Consider the following 21,801-nt stretch of genomic DNA (forward strand, 5'->3'; position numbering starts at 1 on the left):
CTCTGGGCAGCAGAAGCGCAAGGGGGTTATAACCGCCTGCACGAGCAGTGTATTCTTTCAGCATAGGTGCTGCATAGCTGAGAGTTCTGCAAGCGTTGGATTTTCAGTACGTGTGTGTTCAGTCAGCCTCAGTCATTCAGAAATCATCAATGGTTCAAGATAGCTGCTGTTTGTCTGTGCTAAATTGAGAACTTGTGGGAGTGCAGGACTGCACGCTCCTGCATGATAGATGCAGGACTGTCCTGACGTTGAAAAGTGACGTATACAGCCAGAAAGTTTGGTTGCCACTGCGTCAGTCAGTAGAATTTGAACTCTTATTACATTCATGTATTACCGGTGACTCAGAAAACACATGCTTCCGTAACACGTATCTTCTGGAAGGTAAAAAATACTCATTTCTCTCCTAACTGTCAGCCTGAAATCAGGCTGGGTGCTTTCCTTTTTATTCTCTAGCATGAGTAAGAAAAATGCTGGTAGCCAAATTAAGCCTCTGATTATGCCTCTATAACTCCATTGTGTTTAATAGGGTTGCACAACTGTAGCTGCACTGGAATTTATTAAATGATCTGTTGATGCAGAAGAAGAAAGAGATTTCAACTCTCCCTTTCATTGCTTTGCATACGTAACACTAGCAAGAACAAAAGAGCAGTACATGTTCCTAATATTTTTTTTGTTGCTTTTCAGAAAAAATAAAATATAAAAGCTAAATAGTAGACAGAGGACATTACAGCTTATTAAAAATTCTGCATACAGTGTGGAAGTGAAATGAGGACAGAGTGTTTCTAGCATCTAAGTAGAGAGGTTCACGAAATCTAACTCTACCTCACTTTGCCAAGACACTGGTGGTAAAAACAACACAAAACCCCTAGAAAGTAAGGTTGTCTGTGAGGAAGAGATAATGATTTGTGTGATTCAAATAAGAAGATTATGAGAAACTGATTTCTTACTCTGTCAGTAGTATAGATATAATAATATAATAATTTTTAAGAGCTTTTTGAAAGCATAATTGGAAGGGTTTTTTTTATATCTGCCTTTCAATTTATAATTAATGTATCTAGTCTTTGTTCTCCTGCCGTGTAAGGCTTTATTAAAAGGAAGACCTCAGCCTGCTTTTACAAGTGGAGGTGAAACCAGATGTGCCAGTGATGGACCACAGGGGAACATCCTTCACTGCTGTGGTTCCAGGTTTTATCTGTCTTGCTTCTTAACTTCTGAAGGTTTTTGGGCTTTTTCCTGTTTCCCAGTGTCGCCAGACATCCCAGTTTGTCTGAAATCAGGAATCACTGCAGCAGCGTGCTGTAGCAGACCTAGTTATTTGCAAAGCCGTTTCCTCTTACATCGTATGCAGAGAATGCTGTATAGAATAAGAATGGTATGGATAGTGCAGTGCCAGTTTATGGAATAAGGGGCTTCTTGGCCCAGTTCTTTACTATTGCTTCTGTTTTAGAGGCAGACTTCCTAGAAGCTGTGTACTAGTAACTCAGGGTAGATCTTCAAGGGACATCAGCCTGTGCGGATTTTGTATTAAGCAAAAAAGGTAGTCATTGTCTGTTCTTGCATGTCTACCTTAAATAAAAAAATACAACATGTGCTCTCTGGAAGAGACTGTATTTCCTAACAGAGATGACTTGTCACTTCGAATGCTTACGGAATGATGTAAGTTTTTTATCTTTCTTAGTTACAGTGGCAAACTTATAGGGGCAACATGAACAAATACATTCAGTAATTGGGAGTCTCCTGTTTGCTTTCAGTGCAAAAATGTTAGGTAGTAGTCTGAAGATTATCCAAGGAGTGTCATTAATGATGTTATCACAGCTGAGACCAAATGTTGATGATTCCTCCTGGTATGTCCATACAAAGGAAATTTATTTTTTTTAATCCTTACATGGGTAGTTTTGTTGGATGGTATTTTCAGTCCTCACTATTTGTAGTGAGTTCCTATAATCTCTTCAACTATGATCATAATATTTTTGAGATATGTATTCTCTCCAGAAAGTTTACTTCAGCAGGGCTCTATGCTGAAAGAGAAGATAATTTTTACAGGCTCTTAAACTCATAAATTTAGACACATCTGATACCAGGAAGCTTGTAATAGACTTCACCCTCAGTTCCAGGCTGTTAGGGATACAGCCTCATCTTGGAAGGATTAGTGGAATAATGACACTGGCTATTGAGGAAAAACATTTATAGGAACAAATCTAGTTGTTAGTGAAGTTATGTGGAAATGCTGATCTCATGCATAGACTGATTATGGAAAACAAAGATTCCGAACACGTTCTTTAGCATCCCATCCTTATATAAGAAGAGCTTGAATTCTTTTAATCAGTGTTCATAACGTCACCTTGAACCATCAGCAGGAGGGAATTTTTATACCCAATGATGTATAATGAAAAGAACTTGGTGTATTCATTTCTAGTTCACAGTAAGATTTATTCTGTTTTAAAGAACAGCTATGGGAACTAAACAGTTTAGCACACACTCGCCAGAACATAATGACTTGAAGAATTAGTTTGTATTTTCTTCTCAGTGTCACAGTGTTGACTTTGTTTTACTTATAACTCTCACGGTATAGGGTATTCTCAAATGGGAGTTAAAAATACCTTTTCTCTACATTTATTTTCTGTCACTGTATTAAGAGTCTTAGGAAAGGCAAGACAAGTTTAATGTCAAAATACTTGCTAGGTAAGAATATAGTCCTCACTGTGTAATTATCTGATGCTGTGTATCTGCTACGCAATCTCTAGCCAAATACTGGCTTTTGCCTTAGGGAAAGATGAGCTGGATAACGTAATGTCTTCTCTTCTTTCTGACGGTCTCATTTAGAAAATAATTCTATTTCTTATTCCAGAATCAGACTGAGGGCAAAAATCTTACAGTTATGGGTATTTGGACCTGAAAAGGATGAAAACTAGGAGTATTTATATCTGCTTCCCTGAAAGTTACGTTCTCAAGCAATTAGATCTAATTTATCCTGGATGCGTGTTTGGACACCACATAAGGGCCTGTTAACATGAAAAATAGATTTTTTTCTTTATTAGAATAAGGTCCATGCTCTATAGTGGAAAAAAGTAAGTTTTCAAAACATAGTCAAACACATTATTAATGTGGGAAAGTAAAACGGGAGTGTACTAACCTTGAAAGTTTTCAAAATCTTTAGTGTTAAGTGTTATTAATTGGTTTGGTCCTGCCCCATGCAGACAGCCTGTGTTTCCAGCTGTCATAGATGTCTGTCTAGTCCTTATTTCTCGAGGTAGAGATTTTCAGTAAAGTAAATTTGTCCTGAGGGTTGCTTTACACAGTCTTCGTCATGCCTTGCAAATCGTAAAACATCTCTTTTCCGTCTCCCCAACTTGTTCCTACTAAACTATTTATGAAACCACTGCTAAAGTCATAAGTGTGAACAAATAGGTAAGGCTTTATAAAAGTATTTTCATTGTGCTGCACTGATGAAAATTCTCAGCCAAAATTTTAAGTTAATTAATTAGAATTAATGGAAGTAATAGGGGGCATCTTCAATCAGAAATTTGCATCTTTCAGAATATAAATAATCTGAAAGCAATTAGTTACTCAGTTTGAAGCTCAAACAAAGTGAGGCAAAGGCTTTGAATAGGTTCTGGTTGCATAGAAACAAAGCTACTCTTAATAAATTTCTTAATTTTTTCATTCACTAGACACTGGCCATCTGAGGTGAGCAGGCTGTAAATCTTCATGAGGGTTTAACTTTTGACTTACCATAATAAACGGTGCCTTTTTAAAAAAGCTTTTTCTTTTTCCTTTTTTTTTTTTTTTTTTTTTTTTTCCCTTAAATGAGCTATTAACACCTTTCACAATCAAGGGAATGTTTTGTGTGACCTAAGCTCCGTGCTTTCACTAATCTCAGTTTGAATATTCCGGAGCCACACAGCCCGGAGTTGCTGCTGTGGTAGGTGGAGCTCTAACAAATTCTGGTACAGCTGAAGCGTGCTCAGGGCAGGAGGAGATGCCCAGCTTTGAAGACTGCAGTAGATTGAAGAGAATTACCGTGACCTTGTTCTTTTTCCACCCATAATAGCTGGGTGGAATTTTCAAGCTTTTGCTTTCCCACCAAATTACTTACAAATGGAGGAAAATAATCTGGAAATACACGGATGATCATGTATTTAAAGAAACGTGAAAGGCCTAGACACTCAGGTTTTTTAATTATTTTGTTTACATCTACTTATAGCACTTCCAATTATAAACTACATTGTCTCATCTTCATTGCAGGGATATTAAAATTCCCTAGCTTATAAGACTCTTTCAAAGATAAATTTAAAAATGGATGTTATGAGTCAGCTGTTAGGTCATGATGAGAAGCAAGCATTTCTGAGAAAACAACTTCATTTAAATGTGGTTAAGTACTGGATATCACTTTTATAAAATTTAGGCAGGTTAATCTCGTGTTGCGCTTTTCCTGCCCTGTCCCACATTCTTTCCTCTCTCTAGTTGGCAAAATGGCTGTTAGAAAGAGATAATAAAGAAAAAGTTAAATGCTCCTTAAGATACTGGTTATAATATGAAGAAACATTTTTTGGAGACTGTCTCACTGGCTGACACTGACAGTGTCACACCAAACTAACAAAAACTATTATTTTTCAAGTGAATGTTTTTCTGTGTCATTGTACCTGCGTGTGTGTCTCATTTGAGAGACAAATATATACTCTTTGCCCATAGGTAATTTCTTTCTTCCTTGCTGTTCCTGATGGGCAGCATGTCGGGTTTCAGAAATGGAAGGGCGATTCTACACACAAAGGCTGGGAGTTCGCTGTTGCCCAGTAGTGACAGGCATAGCAGACACTCTGGGAAAAAGTTCTGCACACACCTTTCTAGCTCTGATGGTGGAGAAAACACCCTTTAGCAGTTCTGTACTGGTGTTGGCATTCTCTGATGGTGGTACAAGTTCTGGTACCAAAAGTTATCAGGGTATACTCGTTGGCCCTTCCTGTATGGAAGGTGTTTGTGGGGTTTTTACTACTTTTTCCTTTTTTTTTTTTTTTTTTTTTACCTTCTACAGACTCTGGGGCAGCATGTTCTTTCACTTCTGGTGTGTGACTGAAGCTCCTGTAAGTTCTTCTTATGGGACCATCAATGAATAAGCAAATTACCGAACTATAGCATGGTCGCTGTAATGGTTGTGCATCTCTTTGAAGGTGCTGCTGCTGGTCATCTTGAGGAAGCTGTGGGGCATTGAGGACTTGCTGTTTGAAACTGGTGTCTGTTCAGTAGGTGTGTGGAGCTCCCAGAATATTCAGACACCTACCCTGTGCGCTCTGGCAATTTGTATTTATCTGTGTAGGAAGAGACACTGTCCTTAGCACAAAGACAAGGCACATCATATTGCAGCATGTACAGAGAAATTCCAAAGATAGGAGAAACATTCTGAGATACAAAATGGATGCCAGACGTGTCTGGTAGGTTGTGTTTTTCTCCTCTGCACTATGGTTCTTGAGACAATCAAATGTGTATTAATGATAGTTTGGAGGACAGTCTTTGGAATCACTTTTACCCTGTGCTGCCAGGTAATTGCAGTGATAATTGAGCCAGGTTGTCCCAGGCTGTAATCTCAGATACTTGTCTGCTTGCTTATATCTCCCTGCTCATCTCGCTTCACCAGCACTTCAGGGATTAGGAGTCTCTTGCTAATAAAACTTGCTGGTTTGGCCAGACTGGGAGAGAAGCTCACTTGGTGTTTGGAGTAAGCAGAGAGGGAACAGGCTTCATCTTTATACCTGGGATATCGCTAATACTGGGTCTGCATTGGCGTTACTTGTTTCTCTCATCTTCCTTTTCAAACAACCTTTGTCTTGCGGAATGTGAGATCTGCTGTTAGTTCATTTAGGTTGAGAGAAAGGCATCTGAGAATCATCCAGCCATTTTTGTTGCATGGTTTTACACTTCTGGCCACGCCACAGTCTATTTTCATTATAAATGTGATACAGTGCCACCTGCACTCTTAATGAATGTCTGGCTAATTAACTTGTAGCAGAGACTGGGATAGCTCAAGATCATATTCCTTCTGATTTTATTTTCTGAATTTGTGAAGTAGTTTCTCTTACCAGCACAGGTTGGAAGATTTGTTGTCAGTTCTTTTTTCTCAAAAATCAAACTCCAGTGGTAAGGTATTGAGCTTTTTGAACAATGATGAGTTTGAGGCTGGAGCGTTTTGCTTGGAGTTACTTGGCTGTACATTGGGCACATGAACTTACTAACGAGTATTGTTGTTTCCTGCAGTTCCTAAACAATGAACTTAGCCGTAAGCACAACAAATGACTTTCAGTCCCATATCAGTCCTGTGAAAACTTGCTGTGCGTAGATGCAGTGAGTGTATAAAAAAGGCTGGGTTTTTTCTGTTTTCATTCACCATTCCTCTTGCACATGCTGCTGTCGTTGGTGTCTTGGTTCTCGCTGCAGCATTTAGCTCTGCTGCTTGCAGGTGCAGGAATCCTTTTTCTGAAATACCTGGATGATCTAGAGCTCTGTCAATAAATTTGTTTCTTGAGGGTTCATTCCCAAATCCACTGTTCGCATATTGGCAGCGACCGTGTTGATGGACTACGTGAACAAGCCGGGTGAGGCACTTGGTTATCATCCCTTCGGAAGAAAAAAACCATCGGGTCTTGTGATGAATGTCTGTCTTTGGGAACCACATTAGCTTTGCTTCTCCTAGGTCCCAGCAGTGCTCTTGCAGACTTCATGAATAAATAGAATAGAATAAAGATGTTGAATAGCTCCTGCTACAGTCAGTTTTCTTCTTGGTGTTCCAGCTGGTGTTTGTCACGTTTGTTTGCTACAAACAAGGGGATACTGAATAATTAGACTTTTGCCAACGTGGCAGAACGCCTCCTTTCTTTGTCTCAAGACATTTTTTTTTTTCTATTTCTCTGAATTCGGAATAGCCTAAAATTATTGGCTAGGTCTTTCATAATCACAGTTCATTCTGCAAGTATGAGAATGTTAAATTATCAGACCTGTTTTTTTTTGGTTTTGTTTTTATTTTTTTTAAAAAATTGTTCCAACTTTGACTTATACCTTCTGGCTTAGTTGGGCAGTGCTGTCAGCCTGTTCCTTTGCAACTGCAGTAAAGCTTATACAAAATAGATAATTCATATAAAAAAAAGTGTTTTCAAAATTAAAAAAAACCCCAACCCTACCAATTGTAGGTATATGAATCTATGTGTTTCTGAGACACCTATGGCTGGCATTTCTCTGCGGTGTTCCAGTTTGTTGCAGATCAGTGTGTTTCAGTACAGTGTTAATTTTTTTTTCCATCTTGAAATTTCTGAAGAGTCTCATTTGCATCTGTCTTCCATGTAGCAATTTATCATTTTGCTCTGACTAGTATTACTTTTCTAATGGTTAGTTGCTTTATAGGAATTATGACAATAAACCTGAAGTGGTTCTTTGAATTCCTGTCAGAACGACCTGTGCGCTCTTAACTTCTAGATACAGTTCCTCATAGCTGGTAGCCGAGCTTGGTGGAGGATATTGGGTGCAGCGTACTCTAAGCTCATAACTGTAGACATCTTCTACACGTCTTTCTAGAAGGACAAAACGGTGATGAAATCAACTCCAAATTAATTTTGTCAGGTTGTTTCAGGATTCTCCTTGAATCAACTAGCCACTTTGTATTCCCCAGCAGGGATCGACACCCTAAGAGGAAGGGCTGCGTGCCTGGAACGCTTACAGAGCTATTCTTGGCTACCTCCTCTGGTCTAAGCCATTTGTTGCTCGGCTCTTTTCGGCCAAACTACTGTGGAGTGGTGGAAATGGATCAGAGAATGCACATGCAGCAGTGAACGGCTGCTTGGACTGCTGAGTCTCTTTCCTCTCACAGGCACAAATTCTCAGAAAAGTCTAAATGGGGAAGTTACTTCATCTAAATTATGAACTAACTCATCAACTTCTGCTGTGCCTTGTGTGCTCTAGGTGTTTTGGATACTAAGTTCAGGAGACTGGTACTTCAGTGATGTCCTGAATGTTGTTAAAATGCCTTATGCTTCTTGTTGAAGGAGGGCATTACCTTGCTGGTCATCTCTGGGGGAAGGGGTGCTGGGGATCTAGCTTTTCAGGTAACTTTCTACCCCATGATGAGTGAGGTTTCTTGACCTGTTGTCTGTAACCTGTTCTCTGTGGTGCTTTTGTGCTACCAACTTACTGGCTTAAGAATAATGTACGTGTGGGTCGTGTCTATTTTGGCCTTCATGCCTTTTACAGAATTTTTTGAGGAGGCAACAAAAGTACGTGCAGTTCTCCTTAGTAATTCAAAATGTGCAAAGTATGTGTGTGCCTACAGGTAGGACCTCTATTGACTGTGACATGGAGTTACTCTGGATCTAGACCCACAGCCACGTTGCAGCCCATCAGTAGATTGTGGTAACTTATGGTGTGCACAACCCTTACTTGAACTTACACAAAGCAGTTTGGGGTTGAATTTGAACTAGTCCGTATTTGTGGTAGGAAAAGTTCATGCGCTTGGATAACTATTATGAATCAGTTGAAGTGTGGCAGGCTGAGCAAACACAGTATGTAGGTTCAGTGATTCTTACTCCGTTAAGCAGAGTTCCAAATAAGTGTGTATAAGGGCAGAATGTTGGGTACACTGGTTCATGAAAGGAGAAACGTTTCTGTTTGCAGTGGCTGTTGACTAAAAGATTGCTTTTAAAAAAATGATGAACTAATCACTTGTTTCTCTTTCTTTTTTTAAGTATGTATAGAAAATATGATTCAACTAGAATAAAAGCAGAGGAAGAAGTTTTTTCAAGTAAGAGATGCTTAGAATGGTTCTATGAATATGCAGGTAAGGGTGAAATGCAACTTTCCTCCTAATAACAATTTAATCTACATTAAGCTGCATTAACTGAGCTTCTAATATAGAGGCTTTTTTTGTGAAAGTCTTAAAGAAGCTTTTCTTGTGTTCTGTGTAGCGTCAAGTTGAAGAGTTCAAGGGGCAATTTTGTCTTTGTCTCTGTTCTATAAAATAATACAGAAGGTGTGTAACTTGAAATATTCTGGAACATGTATACTTTTACTATTCAGATCTATAGTTAAAGCTGTAATTATGTCCAAAATGTTGTTATCTTCTGTCGTCTGCTACATTAGTGCTGAATAGTACAGAATTATGCTTCAGGAGAAGTGTATCTTAAATTAAAAAAAAGAAGAAAAAAAGGGTGAGGGAGGTAGTAACATTAGTTTTGTTTGTGCTGAACCTGGTGTTTATGGTTTCAAGCAAGTAAGTGAATAAATTCCAGTGTCTGATACTAGTCTTGCCTTTATATAGTTTTCCATCGCAAGGTATAGGGAAGGTAGACTGAACTATTTATTCTGGCCCTTGTATATGAGAATTTTCTTCAGACATTACTTCTAGCAGTGTTAATCTGCCATCACAAAAGGCGGTCTTTTAACAGTGGAGTTGGTCATATTCATTTTTTTACACATGATTTTCTGAAGGGGAGAACTTGAAGTATGGGGAAAAATGATCTCATGACCATCAGGACCAAAAGGAAATGAAATAGGTGATTGATAAAGAAAATAAGGTCATCTTGCAGTTTTCTGATGCTGTCTTAGATAGCATTGCTCACAGCTAGTTGTGTTTTGTCTACTTCTTAAGCACAGTGAAGAGTGATGTAATTTGATGTAATAAAATATGTTTTTTTTCTTGTAGTGAGATTATATAAACTAAATTAAATACTTTGAGATTTCACCTGTCTGTGGGAGTCTGAGAGAGGAGATTCAGACAAATTCAAGCCAAATCTAACCTGTTAGATTCTCTGCTTTTCTGACCAGCTTGATTTATTTTTTTACTCTAGCAACAGGGATAACTCATTTTTGTCAAGACTTTCATGGAAAGAAGGGATGAAAGGAAGGCTGTATATGAAAGAACTTTTGAGTTTCCCTTGGATGCATACACCAAGATAAAACAGAAAAGCGGAGAGTATGATTCTGTTTACAGTATTGAGTAACATTCTGAAAAAATGAATTTTCAAATAATAATCTCTTTCGTGTTCTTGTTTCATGAGTCTTTATATATGCAGACAGTTGTGACTCCATTTGTTTTTTTCCCCTAGTGTGTCTTTACATTACAGAATGAGTCTTTCTCAAGATTGTTGCGTACACTCAGAACCATGAGACAATGTCATGAGAAGATGGGAAAAGATATAATTAAACCTTGTTATTTCTAGAATAGTAGGTCACCTAATAATAAAACATAGGTTGATCTTCTCTTTATAGAACTTTTTTCTTGCACGTGTGATCTTTATGTTGGATGAAAGTAGGCATTTCAGCCTCTAATGTTTTTTTCCCAAATTACCTCTTTCAAACATGAGTAAAATAATTATAACAAAATAGTCCAAATACTTAAAATGTACTTAAAAAATAGAATTGCACAGTACAGTTCTTGAGACCTATATAGTTTTTTGCAATAGAGTATTGTAGAAGTTACAAATATCTTGATTTAACAGTGTGTTTTAATAGTAGTGCATTTTAATAACATCTCTATTTCAAATCTTTTTTTGCTTTTAAGTCAGCAAAGAAATACCACATAAAACTGTGATGATCTTTTGATAACAGTAGAGATCCAAGCCAAGAAATGACACTCACTGTCCATCAACCACTCATTTAACTGTGGTAGTATTATGTGGGTGTTTTGCTAGTCTAAAATGCATTCCTAAAGATTTTACTAGTTTACTCTTCCAAGATTATTTCAGTAAATGGGTATAATAAAGGAAATTGTCAGGAATGAAAAGTTGTTTTACAGTTTTTCTGTTCCAAAGGTGAGATAAAGATTTAAGTGTATCCAAGTCTGATGGAAATATTTATTGCGTGTCAGAACAAACCAAAAAAAACCCTGTATGGAAGTTCAGGTTGTACTGCGTGATTGCATTTCTCTTGTGCTGTAAAGGTCGGACTGTTTTGATTCTCAGAGACAAGTAAAATGCATTTTGTTTGCAGGCACTGATGACATTGTAGGGCCAGAAGGAATGGAGAAATTTTGTGAAGACATTGGAGTTGAACCAGAAAATGTAAGTTCAAAGTCCATTTGAAAGGTGCCTAATCTGTTATGATGTACATGAGCCAGTCTTATATCTCTTATTTTTCCATCAAGAATTAAAAAATTCTTGGGAGATTTTTAAAAATTAAAGAAATAGAAATCAGGGAGGTTTATATGTACCTTTGGAAACAACTTGCCTTTATTTTAAACCCTAAGCTGTCAGTCTGGAAAAACTCAATTTGTTTTTGCTGCCACCCCTTCTTCTTCACTTTCTCACCCCTCAACACCCAAAAAAGAAAGGGATTTAAAAAAAAGTAAAAAAACCCCAGCTGATTGTTTTCTTGTCTGAAACAATGAGACAACACTGGAGATTTAAAGTAGCAGCTAGAAAACTATAAAGTAGTGTTTTCTTTGGGTTTTCTAGGGGAGAAAGGGATTTCAAATATTGTGAGCACTATTAGCGCTCCCATTATGCCATTTCAAAACACAAATAGGGAATATATATAATTATATATATATTTTATATGTACGTATATATAGAAGTAAATAAAATTTAAAAAGGAATAGTTGTGCTTTTTACAGGATTTTTCCTAGTGCCCAGTTTTTGCTCTTTAAATGTCTATGCAAGTCCCATCTTTTTCAGGATTCATAAAGCATCACCTCTCACTAAGTAAAATGAGAATTGTGGTTTTGAAAGATTTACTGGAAATACATGGTGTAGTTTGCTAATTTTGGAGTTTATGACTGTAATAAACCCTTGAGATTTATGCAGACATTTGGGTGTATAAGTAGGTACTCTGATTAGCTGCACTAACATTAGCAAGTTAATGGCTGAGTTGCAGATTTAAATGACTTGATTATTTTTTATTTCTAGTCTGCAGGGTCAGTTGTCCTGCAAGTTTTTCCATGTATATATCAAAAGTGGTTTCTTAAGTTCCTGAATAAGATAGCGATCTTATGGTATCACTTTATTTAAATTCTTTATTGCTTCAGTCTCCTGTGTGAGATGTGAAAAGGACTCTGTTTCCTTTTGGGCAAAACCAAAGTATTTATGTATCAGCCTCTGTTTCGATGAGTGTTAACGTTAGTTCACCTGGCTTTACTGGACATCTACTTGAATTATACATGCATGTTCAGACCTGCAAAATTAGGCAGGCTGGTGGTCCCCTGGGGTAGCTGGGTTCAGGTGGGATCACTGTTAGCTTTAGAATACGTGGATTTCATGGAGCTCATGGATTGCAACTGATGTTCAACTAGAGAGTTTTAACAAATGCCAAATGTAACTTGTCATCAAATTGGTACTTAAATTTTGTAGTTGTGTTGGGAAACCTTTTCTGTATTTTCGGTAGCTTCTGCACCAACTCATCTTTCTTATTGCACTGCTCACTAGGTGACTGTGCATGCTCATTTGAAGTAAAGTGGCTACCGGTAACTGGGGTGGGTGTCCACTCTGTATCTTTGCACTTTCTTATCTTCTCTTTGTTTGCATTATGGACGGGTTTGTCGCTTTCAGGTTTTTTAACTTTTAAATTAGTGTAGCAAAGGTCTGAACATCCTGCTTATATGAGTAAAGCACTTATAGCCTACTAAACGGTAGTTCTTTGAAAACTGTGGATCTTTTTGTTAATTCTTTGCAGTCTTAATTTTTTTTCTCTTTTTGAAACAGGTAGTTATGCTCGTACTAGCATGGAAGTTGGATGCACAAAACATGGGCTACTTTACGTTACAAGAATGGTTAAAAGGAATGACATCACTGCAGTAAGTGCTTTGAAACATTTCTTAAGTTTGTTACAGTAAACCCAGTTTTTTTAGAAAAAACACAATTTGATGTTTGGACTTAGAACACGGAAAGCAGACAGCTTTACAATGGAGTGGAAGCCATACATTTTTGGTCCTATTTATGGTGATACAGCCACTTAGGGATAACTTGAAACCTGACAGCTACATGTTTAAATATAGTTGGATTAAAATGTCTGCAGTCTCAAGAAAACAGAAATGCCATGAAGTTCGATGTTGTTTCTGTTCCCCAGGACGTCTGTCTATTAGATATTGGTATGATGTAGTTTAAGATGCCAAATAATACAAACCCTTTCTGTGACTCTGCATTGTTATGTTCCTCCTAAGAGTTGCTTTCTCCACTTGAGAGCTTATCTTCATGGCATAATTAACATAAATGTAATGGAATAATCACGTTTCATGGAGAGTTGGAGACAGAACTGTGTTTTGACTTATCTTCCAGAACAGAATCAGTAATCACTAAAACATCTGTAGAAAGTTCTATAGTTTCAGCAAAACTATAGAAGTATTGTTTCGCTGCTGTGGTTTGCTGGTTGTTTGCCATGTGTAGACAAGCTCTCAGTTTAATCTGTTGGAGAGTGCATTTTCAACAAAGCCAAACAAATTTTTATCAGATTACCAGCATAAGACTGCTATTTTATCTAAATCCGTTTCACATTGTGGGTTTAATCAAGGCATTTTATGCAGTCAGACTCATAAACACGCCTTTGTACAGAGTGACGTATTTTGTATTTTGATGTATTTTATATTTTTGATGGGGATACATGTTAGAGATTCTTTTCTAAAACATCAGACATCTGTATAAGAATTCAGACTCTAAATTCACTTTGTGCTTTCTTGTAGATGTGACACTACAGAAAAATTGAGAAATTCTCTGGATTACTTGAGATCTTTATTAAATGAGCCTACCAATTTTAAACTTATTTATAGATATGCGTTTGACTTTGCACGGGTAAGTACTGTGGAAAACCAGCTTCTGAAATTAAAACCTTATTTTCACAAGTAATAACTGAAAGACTGTGTACTTCCAAGTATGTTTCTCTTCAGATACCACTCAAGTTTGCTTCTAACAAATGGAACTGTTTGTGCTCTAAAAAGATATATGCAAAATGCCAGAACTGGGAAAGAAAAGTGTATAGGATGCTTGATGTTCAGTGGTTTAGTGTTTTGCGATGTCTTGTTGCCTCTGCTTCAAGCTATTTTGTGACTTCAAGGAAATCATTTAGGCCCTATTCTGTTGCATATTGGAGTTTTGCCACTTACTTCCACTGGCTTTATAATTACCCTGGTTTTCCTTCTTGCTGTTTGAATTTTGTGAGCATAAACATATTTAAAACAGGAAGGCAATTCAGGCATTTCTGCAGATGGTAAAAATAACGAACATGATAAAAGCTGGATGTGATAGAATACAAATACTGGTTCAGACGGCTCTTGGAAGGTCATTAACAATGTTCTCAATATTTGTTAGACAATATCCTGATACCAGGCTTCCTACTATAAAACACATATTGATAAAATTGTACCTGGCATTGGAACCCATAATATGCATCAGACTATTCCTACTTAAAGGGAGCAATAAAAGAACGTGAATTTTCTGAATTAACATTTTGACATGGAGTTTGGACATCCATCTAGCTAACGTGATGGAATGTACAGAAGATTTAACATAAAAATGATCACAAGCAAAACTGAAGCTCAGATTTCACTGCAGGAGAACCAAAAGCACCAAGAAAATTTGCAGGGAAAAAAAAAACCGTGATGAAAATAATAAGAAGAAATTGAACTGACGGCAATTCTGATAGTGAAATTTGTCATAAGTAACTCAGATTGATGGTACATCAGTGCTTCCCATGTGTCAGCATGCAGAGACATTCGCGGTAGTTCATTTTTAATCAGGGAAACCTACAGCTGAATATAACAATGCACGGTATTGGTATGAGAGGGGAAAAAAGCCCTATCAACATCTTAGTTCCTCCTTTGCTTTGTGAAGATTTATTCTGCCAGTTTCGCTCAGCATAAAATGTAAAGGCTGGAAATAAGTAACATTGCCGAAGAAGTTGAAGATACTGATGAAATATTTGGAATAAACTAAAAAATGTTTTGCTAGTAGCAAATCTGCGCCAGCCGATGGCCTGTCAAAAGTAAGTGCAGAGACTTAAAAAGTAGATAGTGGGTGGAGTTTTTTCAAGAGGGACCAAAATGATGTGACAAATAGTGGCCTTGAAAGAGAACTTAAACATTGAGACACAGATACTGTGACATCATTTGTGACAAAAAAAAAAACCCAGGTTGTAGAACTGCAAGTCAAAGGCACATCAATAGGGCAATTGTCAAAGCAATATTAGATTAATAGAATTATTGAACTTTTAATACTGCGGAGCCAGGGGAAGTCTATAGGAGAATGGCATCCAGTAAGAATAGAATGAATGCTGGCAAAGGCTGATTTATCTAGATGTGGCAGGTGAATCTGTATGTAATTTTTATCAGAAAAAAATGAAGTTATTCATAGAAAAAAGCTGATGGGAGCAGTTTTGGGTTTTGATTCAGAAGATTGTGTAATTTTCATCTTGAGGGTAATCGTTTCAGGGAACTGCACCATGGCAAAATGCAATTGTCTAAACTCTGAAGTTTTAAGAGAGAATTTTTGAAAGCGTCTGTTGTGATTTGGTATTTAGGGTCAGTTTGTCAATAAAAATTAAGTATCATTGAGGTTTTATGCAGCATGCGCGATTTAAGTCAGCATGGATTTTAGGACGTGGTTTAAAACACCATATGTTGGTATTAAACACAAGTACATTCCTCACTCCCTGTTTGCCACTGTCATTGCCAAGTTTGAGAACATACAGATGCGGGTATTTCATGGCTTAAATAAGTCTGAAATATTGAGGAAAAAATCTCAGAATAGGCTGTCATAAATTTCATTATTTGTTTTACATCTATCAGAGTTTGTCAATATATTCTTTTCACTGTATCCAAGAAGGAGAATGTGAGTATCTGGAATGTATGTTAAGAATGAAATTGGAGCATCTGTCATGGCAGATGTGCCATTAGGCAGTTGGAGGTGGGTGTAAAGGGCTTATCTGGACAGTTTGTTCTCAACCGTGGTTGGAGAGGGAGAATGTAGAAACTTAAATTGTTAAGGAGTGTAAAAGCACCATGGCCAAAGTAAAGGCGGCAGAGCCTGATTTCATTGACAGTTGAGTGTGTGTGGAGAATTCAGAGTACAAAAAGTATGGAAAATAAAATGTATTCTCACGGCGGTATGATTCCTGCTTAAAGGTGTTTGTGACAGAGGTGTAAATGGGCTTTGGAAAGAGGATTAGTTTATAGAATTATTTGGTGTTGGAAATAAGTGAAAGAGTTGTATCATATTAATACAAAAATGCTTTTGCAGGTTTTTTTTTTCCAGCTTTATTACTAATTGAAAAGCTTTGTTCATCCTGGAATTTACTTTTTTCCTCTAGATCAGATTGAGTGAAGTCCCTCTAGGATTTAGTGACCAGAATGTAAAACAGCTTCTGATTTTTTCAGAGTTGCTGGCCTCCCCACTTACCTTCCGAAACAAATCTGCACTAAATTCTGTCTATACAGTTTTAGAATTGAGCTATATTTTGTATGAAATGGGTTGCAAGACGAGAGGATAACCTTGTTGCTAAGGCATTCGGTTGTTGTCTGAGAAATGGGATCTCTCTCTACCCCATCCTTCCTACGTGACAGAAGACAACTCAGTCATGTTTTGAGCTTTTTTTTTTTTTTTTTTTTTAATAAAGATGTGTATTCTGTAACACATACAACTGCACTTGTAGAGGTGAGGCAGAGGGCTCCATTCCCTTTGCCTTGGGTAGCTCTCTTGCACTGTTCTGTTAGGCACTCCTGTATATCCCTGGTTTTTCTTAATTTAGACTTTGCAGTGTGCAATTGTGAGTACATACAGAGAGATCATGGTCTACAGTAGCTAATATGGAATTTTACTTTTGGGGATTTCATTAATTTCTGAATTTTTAGCTTAATGCTATAACCAAGGCCTAAAAGAGTGGGGGTTTATGTCCCATCTCTCTTGGGTTTATGTCCAAAATTTGTTTCATTTCAAGACAATAAATGTAGATGGATGAACTACTTAAAATAACAAAATGGAATCTTACATGTACACACGTTACTTTTGAGATGTGCCGAAGTTGTGTTATCAAATATATTAACTTTTTCACTGCTTCGATGTAATCACAGAATGATATGGGGTTGGAAGGGACCTCTGGAGATCGTCTAGGCCATCTGCTGGGTACAGATGCTGCTTCTTTTTCTTAGCAGAAACAAAAAAAATCACCCCTTAAGCCTTGATGTACTACTGCTACATTGAACTAAAACTGGAAGAGTTCTGAGAGGGGTCTCAGTGAGCTAGTATATTATGGTCCCTCTGCCCATTTGATAATTAGTTTAATCTGAATTTCATGTAATCAGTAGAATAACAGAACAGAGAACCTCCTTGGCTCTCTCTTGTGTGATCACTATTACTTGATGGCTACTTAGCTATCTATTGACAGTTCACGTAGTTGTAATAATAGTGCAGGAAATAACCTGCAGGGATACTATTTTAGGAGACGTATGGCTGTGCAGAGGCACACGTGGACACGTGGGTATGGGTCTAATGACCATCGCTTTCTAGAAAGGTCTGAAGTCGCAAACAGGAGAGTGTGCCTCAACTGTGGTGACAGTCTTTTGGGAAAGCGTATAGAAAGCAGGATCTCTGTATAGCAAGCCGTTAGCTATGAGGAAGGAAATTCTACTAGGAGGTTGTGTTTTATTAAAAAGCACTGTTAGATACTGCTATTTATTATTTATTTGTTAATTTATTTTATGTGTGTGAGCTGTGGTACAGCTAGTCGAGGAAGTGAAAAAATCCTGAAATCGTGCTCTTGTTTCCTTTTTGACCTTTTTTCCTTTTTATGCAGGAAAAGGACCAGCGCAGCCTAGATATCAATACTGCCAAGTGTATGTTGGGCCTTCTTTTAGGAAAAACATGGTCCCTTTTTCCAGTATTTCACCAGTTTCTAGAGGTACGAACTTTGCAACAGAATTACATTTTTTTGATCTGTCTTCTCTGATACTTCAACTAGAAGTAGAATGAACAGCTAAGAATTTTTTGTTCCAATTTAGAATATACTAACCCCCAAAGCAGCACTTACAACTGGTTATCTCTCCTTTCTTCCTTTTCCCCTAATCCCTATGGTGTTAAGGTTTATTTGATGCAGGACAAAGTCTAGATCTGGTTTTGATTTGCTTTTGAACTTTTTTTGTCAAAAAAATATTATTGCTGTGTCTTTGTCCACTAAGAGATGTCTTAATTAGAAACATGTATTATTCAACACTCGTTTGACTACTTAGTGGTTTCTTTAATCCTGTTTAGTTTTAGATGGCATCGAGATTAAAATAGTAATTCATCACAAGGTTTAAATTTTCTGTAAGAAAATCTGAGTTTGAGGGAGTTGAAAATGCATTTTAGTAACTTCTGTTTCTTGCCTTAAGCAGCAATCAAAATACAAAGTTATCAATAAGGACCAATGGTGTAACGTTCTTGAATTCAGCAGAACAATTAACCTTGACCTCAGTAACTATGATGAAGATGGAGCCTGTAAGTACTACCATATGTTGGTGTTCTAAAATAATTTATTTTTCTGAGCTTAATCACTCAGTGTCCTTTTACAGAATTTTGTAAAATGCAAGTTATTTGATCTCTCTACAGGGCCAGTGTTGTTGGATGAGTTTGTGGAATGGTATAAAGGAAAACAGATGACATAGGAGTTTAACTATGCACAGCCACTCGAGAGTCACTGTTACCACAGTTATGTCAACCATTAGCCATAAACTGCTATTTGTATGGAAGTGCATGCTGCTTCTCTTGCACTGCGTCCCTTTTGCAGGGGACTTTTGGTGTTCGCTATTTAACAAGCTAGCTCTGCTCGCTGTGTAGCATTGTTCTCTTTGAAGGCTGCTTTGCATTTTGTATTTACACTACGAATTGGTGAACTTGCCAGCGTCTTCACTGTGATTATGTGTATATTGCTGTCTAAATTTTGTATATGTGTATAAAAAAAGAAAAAAAAAGGCTTCACCTAGGGATTATTTCTGCAGAAATGTATTGTACAAATAATTTTGTGGCATATTTCTAGTCATCACTTACATGTTTGTTGAAACTTCAGTTATTTTGTTTTTCTTTTGGTCTCAAATGTAGCATTTCAGAAAATGAAATGAACAGACTGCTTGGACATAGTTACGTGAAGAGCTATTGTCAATTTTAATGTTACTATTTGAGATGCCAGTTTCTGAGGGGAGAAGACATGCTGTGACTTTCTTCACCGGAATTCGCCAAACCTGACCTATTGCTTAATAGGAATGAACATTGGTGTCTTAAAAAAAATTATATATATATATACACATATAGATATTAAAACACTGTAATAGTTGTACATGCCACAGATGATTTCCATTTGAAGAAAAAAAGTACTGACTTTTTAATGTTAAAACTGCAGTAGTCATTACAGGTACAAATGAACAAATTAAAGTACCTTTTAAAAATGGGTTTTAGACTTTCTTAAATTGCCTTTGGCATACTCCTTTCAATTTTTTTGTGTACCCAAGAGTGTTTGGTCTATGTTGCAATCCAGTGAAACTGAAAGTTCTAGCTAAAATTAGTGGTTTGGGGAATAAAGTCTGCTCACCCCTAGCATGTAGGTAATATAGATTTGGGGTTTTTTTGTTTGTAACATTAGTCTTTCCCAGGGTCTCTAACTTTGTGTTTCTAAGAAATTAAACATATTATACTGAATAGTCAAAACATTACTTTTTCTTTCATGCTGGGGATTGGAATTTCCTAGCAGAAAGTCCATTGCAGGCAATGGGCGTGTTAAACACCAGCATTAAATGACAGTACTTTTTAGTAGGGACCACTGCCTGTTTCACTCACTTCTTTATAGGGCAGTTCCAGTGATTATTTTGGGGAAAACGAGTGGATGGAATGACGTTAAAGTTCTGTAAATTTGACACTTTGTCTTTGCCTTACCCTTCTTTATTAACTAATGTTAGTGTTGATTTTATAAATAGGTCCTTGAAGTATCCGGTGCTATTAAACTTTGAATCTAAATCTCTAAGGATTTATTAAAATGTTCCCTATTGATTCACGGAGCATTTAACAAAAAAGGGCCAGTGGATGTTTTGGAACAAAGAATAACATCACTTTTTTGTGTAGAAATATTTCACAAGGTTTTGGCAGTTTTGCTATTTCTCTAGAATGCAATCCAAGGGGAAGAGGGGAAAGCATTTTAGGTTGAATGTGAGATTTTCAGCTGTATAGAAGGTCCTGTTCTGCCATCGCTGAAGTCAGGAACAACTGTCATTAACTTGACTGCTTGCAGGGTTAAGCCTAGTTCACCAAAAGCACGTGAGTTTGTTGCCCTGGACCAGGAGGTTGTAACTGTGGTGCTACAGGGGGTCACTCGTGTTCAAATCTCGTTGTTGTTGTTGTTGTTGTTGTTGTTGTTGGGTTTTGTTTGTCAAACTCAGCTGCCAAAGACAAAAAAATTGTTTGTGTGTGTTTGTGTATATTTGTATATACATAAATATACAATACGTATGCATATACAAACCCTAGAATTTCGTGATGCTAAGAAGGAAATACTACCTTTCCCCGTGAAATAGTCATGTTCGGATTTCCATGACATTAAATAGTGCTCTTTAAAGTTAATAGTGGTAAAACATACATAGTCATGGCTTTCTCATGATATGCTTTCTAATACGCATAACCTTAATTCCATGTTTGATGCCAGTTTGCACAAGAAATTAATTTGGTGGAGTGTGGTATTTAATGTTTACAATAAGCCTCTTACTAAAACACACACGTTTTATTAAGACTTCTGATGTAAATGTGTATATTACCATAGTATAACCGTAAGGAAATATCAGTGGAGCTGCTGGTTTAGTTCTTAGAAGAATGAACTCTAGAAGCAATATAACTTTTAAGATTAGGCTAAATTGTGGTTGCTAAGATTTTAAGTGAAATACTGTAATTGTTCTGAAACATTAAGCTAGTTACTGACTCTAGAAAACTGTTTAGCACAAATTGGCATGATTCCTGCAACAAATACAAGGTTTGCATAAAAGGTTTTGTATGTCACAAATCATTTGGCTTCCAATAATGGAAGCAAGAGCCAAAGACTTTTAATCTCTTACTGTTATAGGTATAATTTTCATATAACGGGGTCAACAGAAATCTGTTCAGCTCAACCAGGTGCTCTTTTTCCAAGTTGTGCTAACATTTAGCAGAATACAAAATTTAATTGGAAGGAAAGAAAACAGCGGAGAAGAAACCTCAGAAAGTACTCATGCTGTATAAGTAAACAAATTCTTCATTTTTTTCTTTGGGTAAAAGTAATCAGGAGTGATGAAAAGGAAGAATGTGTTTTGAAATGAATCGGGTAGATGCTGCAAACTTTTTTCCACTTGCAAGCAGGATGAATCTGTAGTTTTCAGCTGATTTATAAACATGCATCTTCATAAAATAAACCACAAATTAAATGACAGCTAGTAGATGGCTTTACTGACACTTATAGAGAACAAATGGACTAAAGTGGACCCGTATGGTTTGATAAACTTCCCTGTGCTATCCATCCTTCTGGGTTTTTCTGTGTGTGCTGATAGGCAGGGGATCCTAACGTTGCCAGCTCTTGTATTTTGGAGAAAATCCCTCTCATTTTTAAATAACTGTGGAAACTTAACTAAGCTACCCAGTTTACCTTGCATTTGGTACAGGTTTGGCGTTTGGTTTTTTGTTTGTTATGCCATCCTATAGTTGACATAAGGTTTTGATGTGGTTTTGGTTTTTTTTTTTTTTCTTTTGAAAAGTAAGACACAAAATATGCTGACTTCTGGGACGAGACACTGAGAGGTCACTCTGGCGGAAGCGTCGTGGGTCTTATGCTGATCTTTCTGGTGTGCTATTACTGTCCTTA

The 21,801-nt window shown here is 37.0% G+C and overlaps 1 protein-coding gene across 4 annotated transcripts in view; it reads left to right on the forward strand.

Annotated features, from left to right (window-relative positions):
* The window catches only part of DCUN1D4 (defective in cullin neddylation 1 domain containing 4), a 38,429-nt gene extending 18,802 nt beyond the window's left edge, over positions 1–19,627 (forward strand). The window contains exons 5-11 of one of the 4 annotated variants that reach the window (XM_074154230.1): positions 8,724–8,815; positions 10,966–11,036; positions 12,672–12,763; positions 13,646–13,754; positions 17,749–17,853; positions 18,326–18,428; positions 18,540–19,627. In XM_074154230.1, coding sequence (XP_074010331.1) covers positions 8,724–8,815; positions 10,966–11,036; positions 12,672–12,763; positions 13,646–13,754; positions 17,749–17,853; positions 18,326–18,428; positions 18,540–18,595 — 628 coding nt within the window. In that variant the 3' untranslated portion in view covers positions 18,596–19,627. The remainder of the gene's footprint in view (positions 1–8,723; positions 8,816–10,965; positions 11,037–12,671; positions 12,764–13,645; positions 13,755–17,748; positions 17,854–18,325; positions 18,429–18,539) is intronic. The other 3 variants (XM_074154229.1, XM_074154232.1, XM_074154231.1) reach the window with 3 other exon arrangements.
* The last annotated feature ends 2,174 nt before the right edge of the window (positions 19,628–21,801 follow it).

The sequence above is a fragment of the Numenius arquata genome, chromosome 10, assembly GCF_964106895.1.
Source record: "Numenius arquata chromosome 10, bNumArq3.hap1.1, whole genome shotgun sequence".
Lineage (NCBI taxonomy): Eukaryota > Metazoa > Chordata > Aves > Charadriiformes > Scolopacidae > Numenius > Numenius arquata.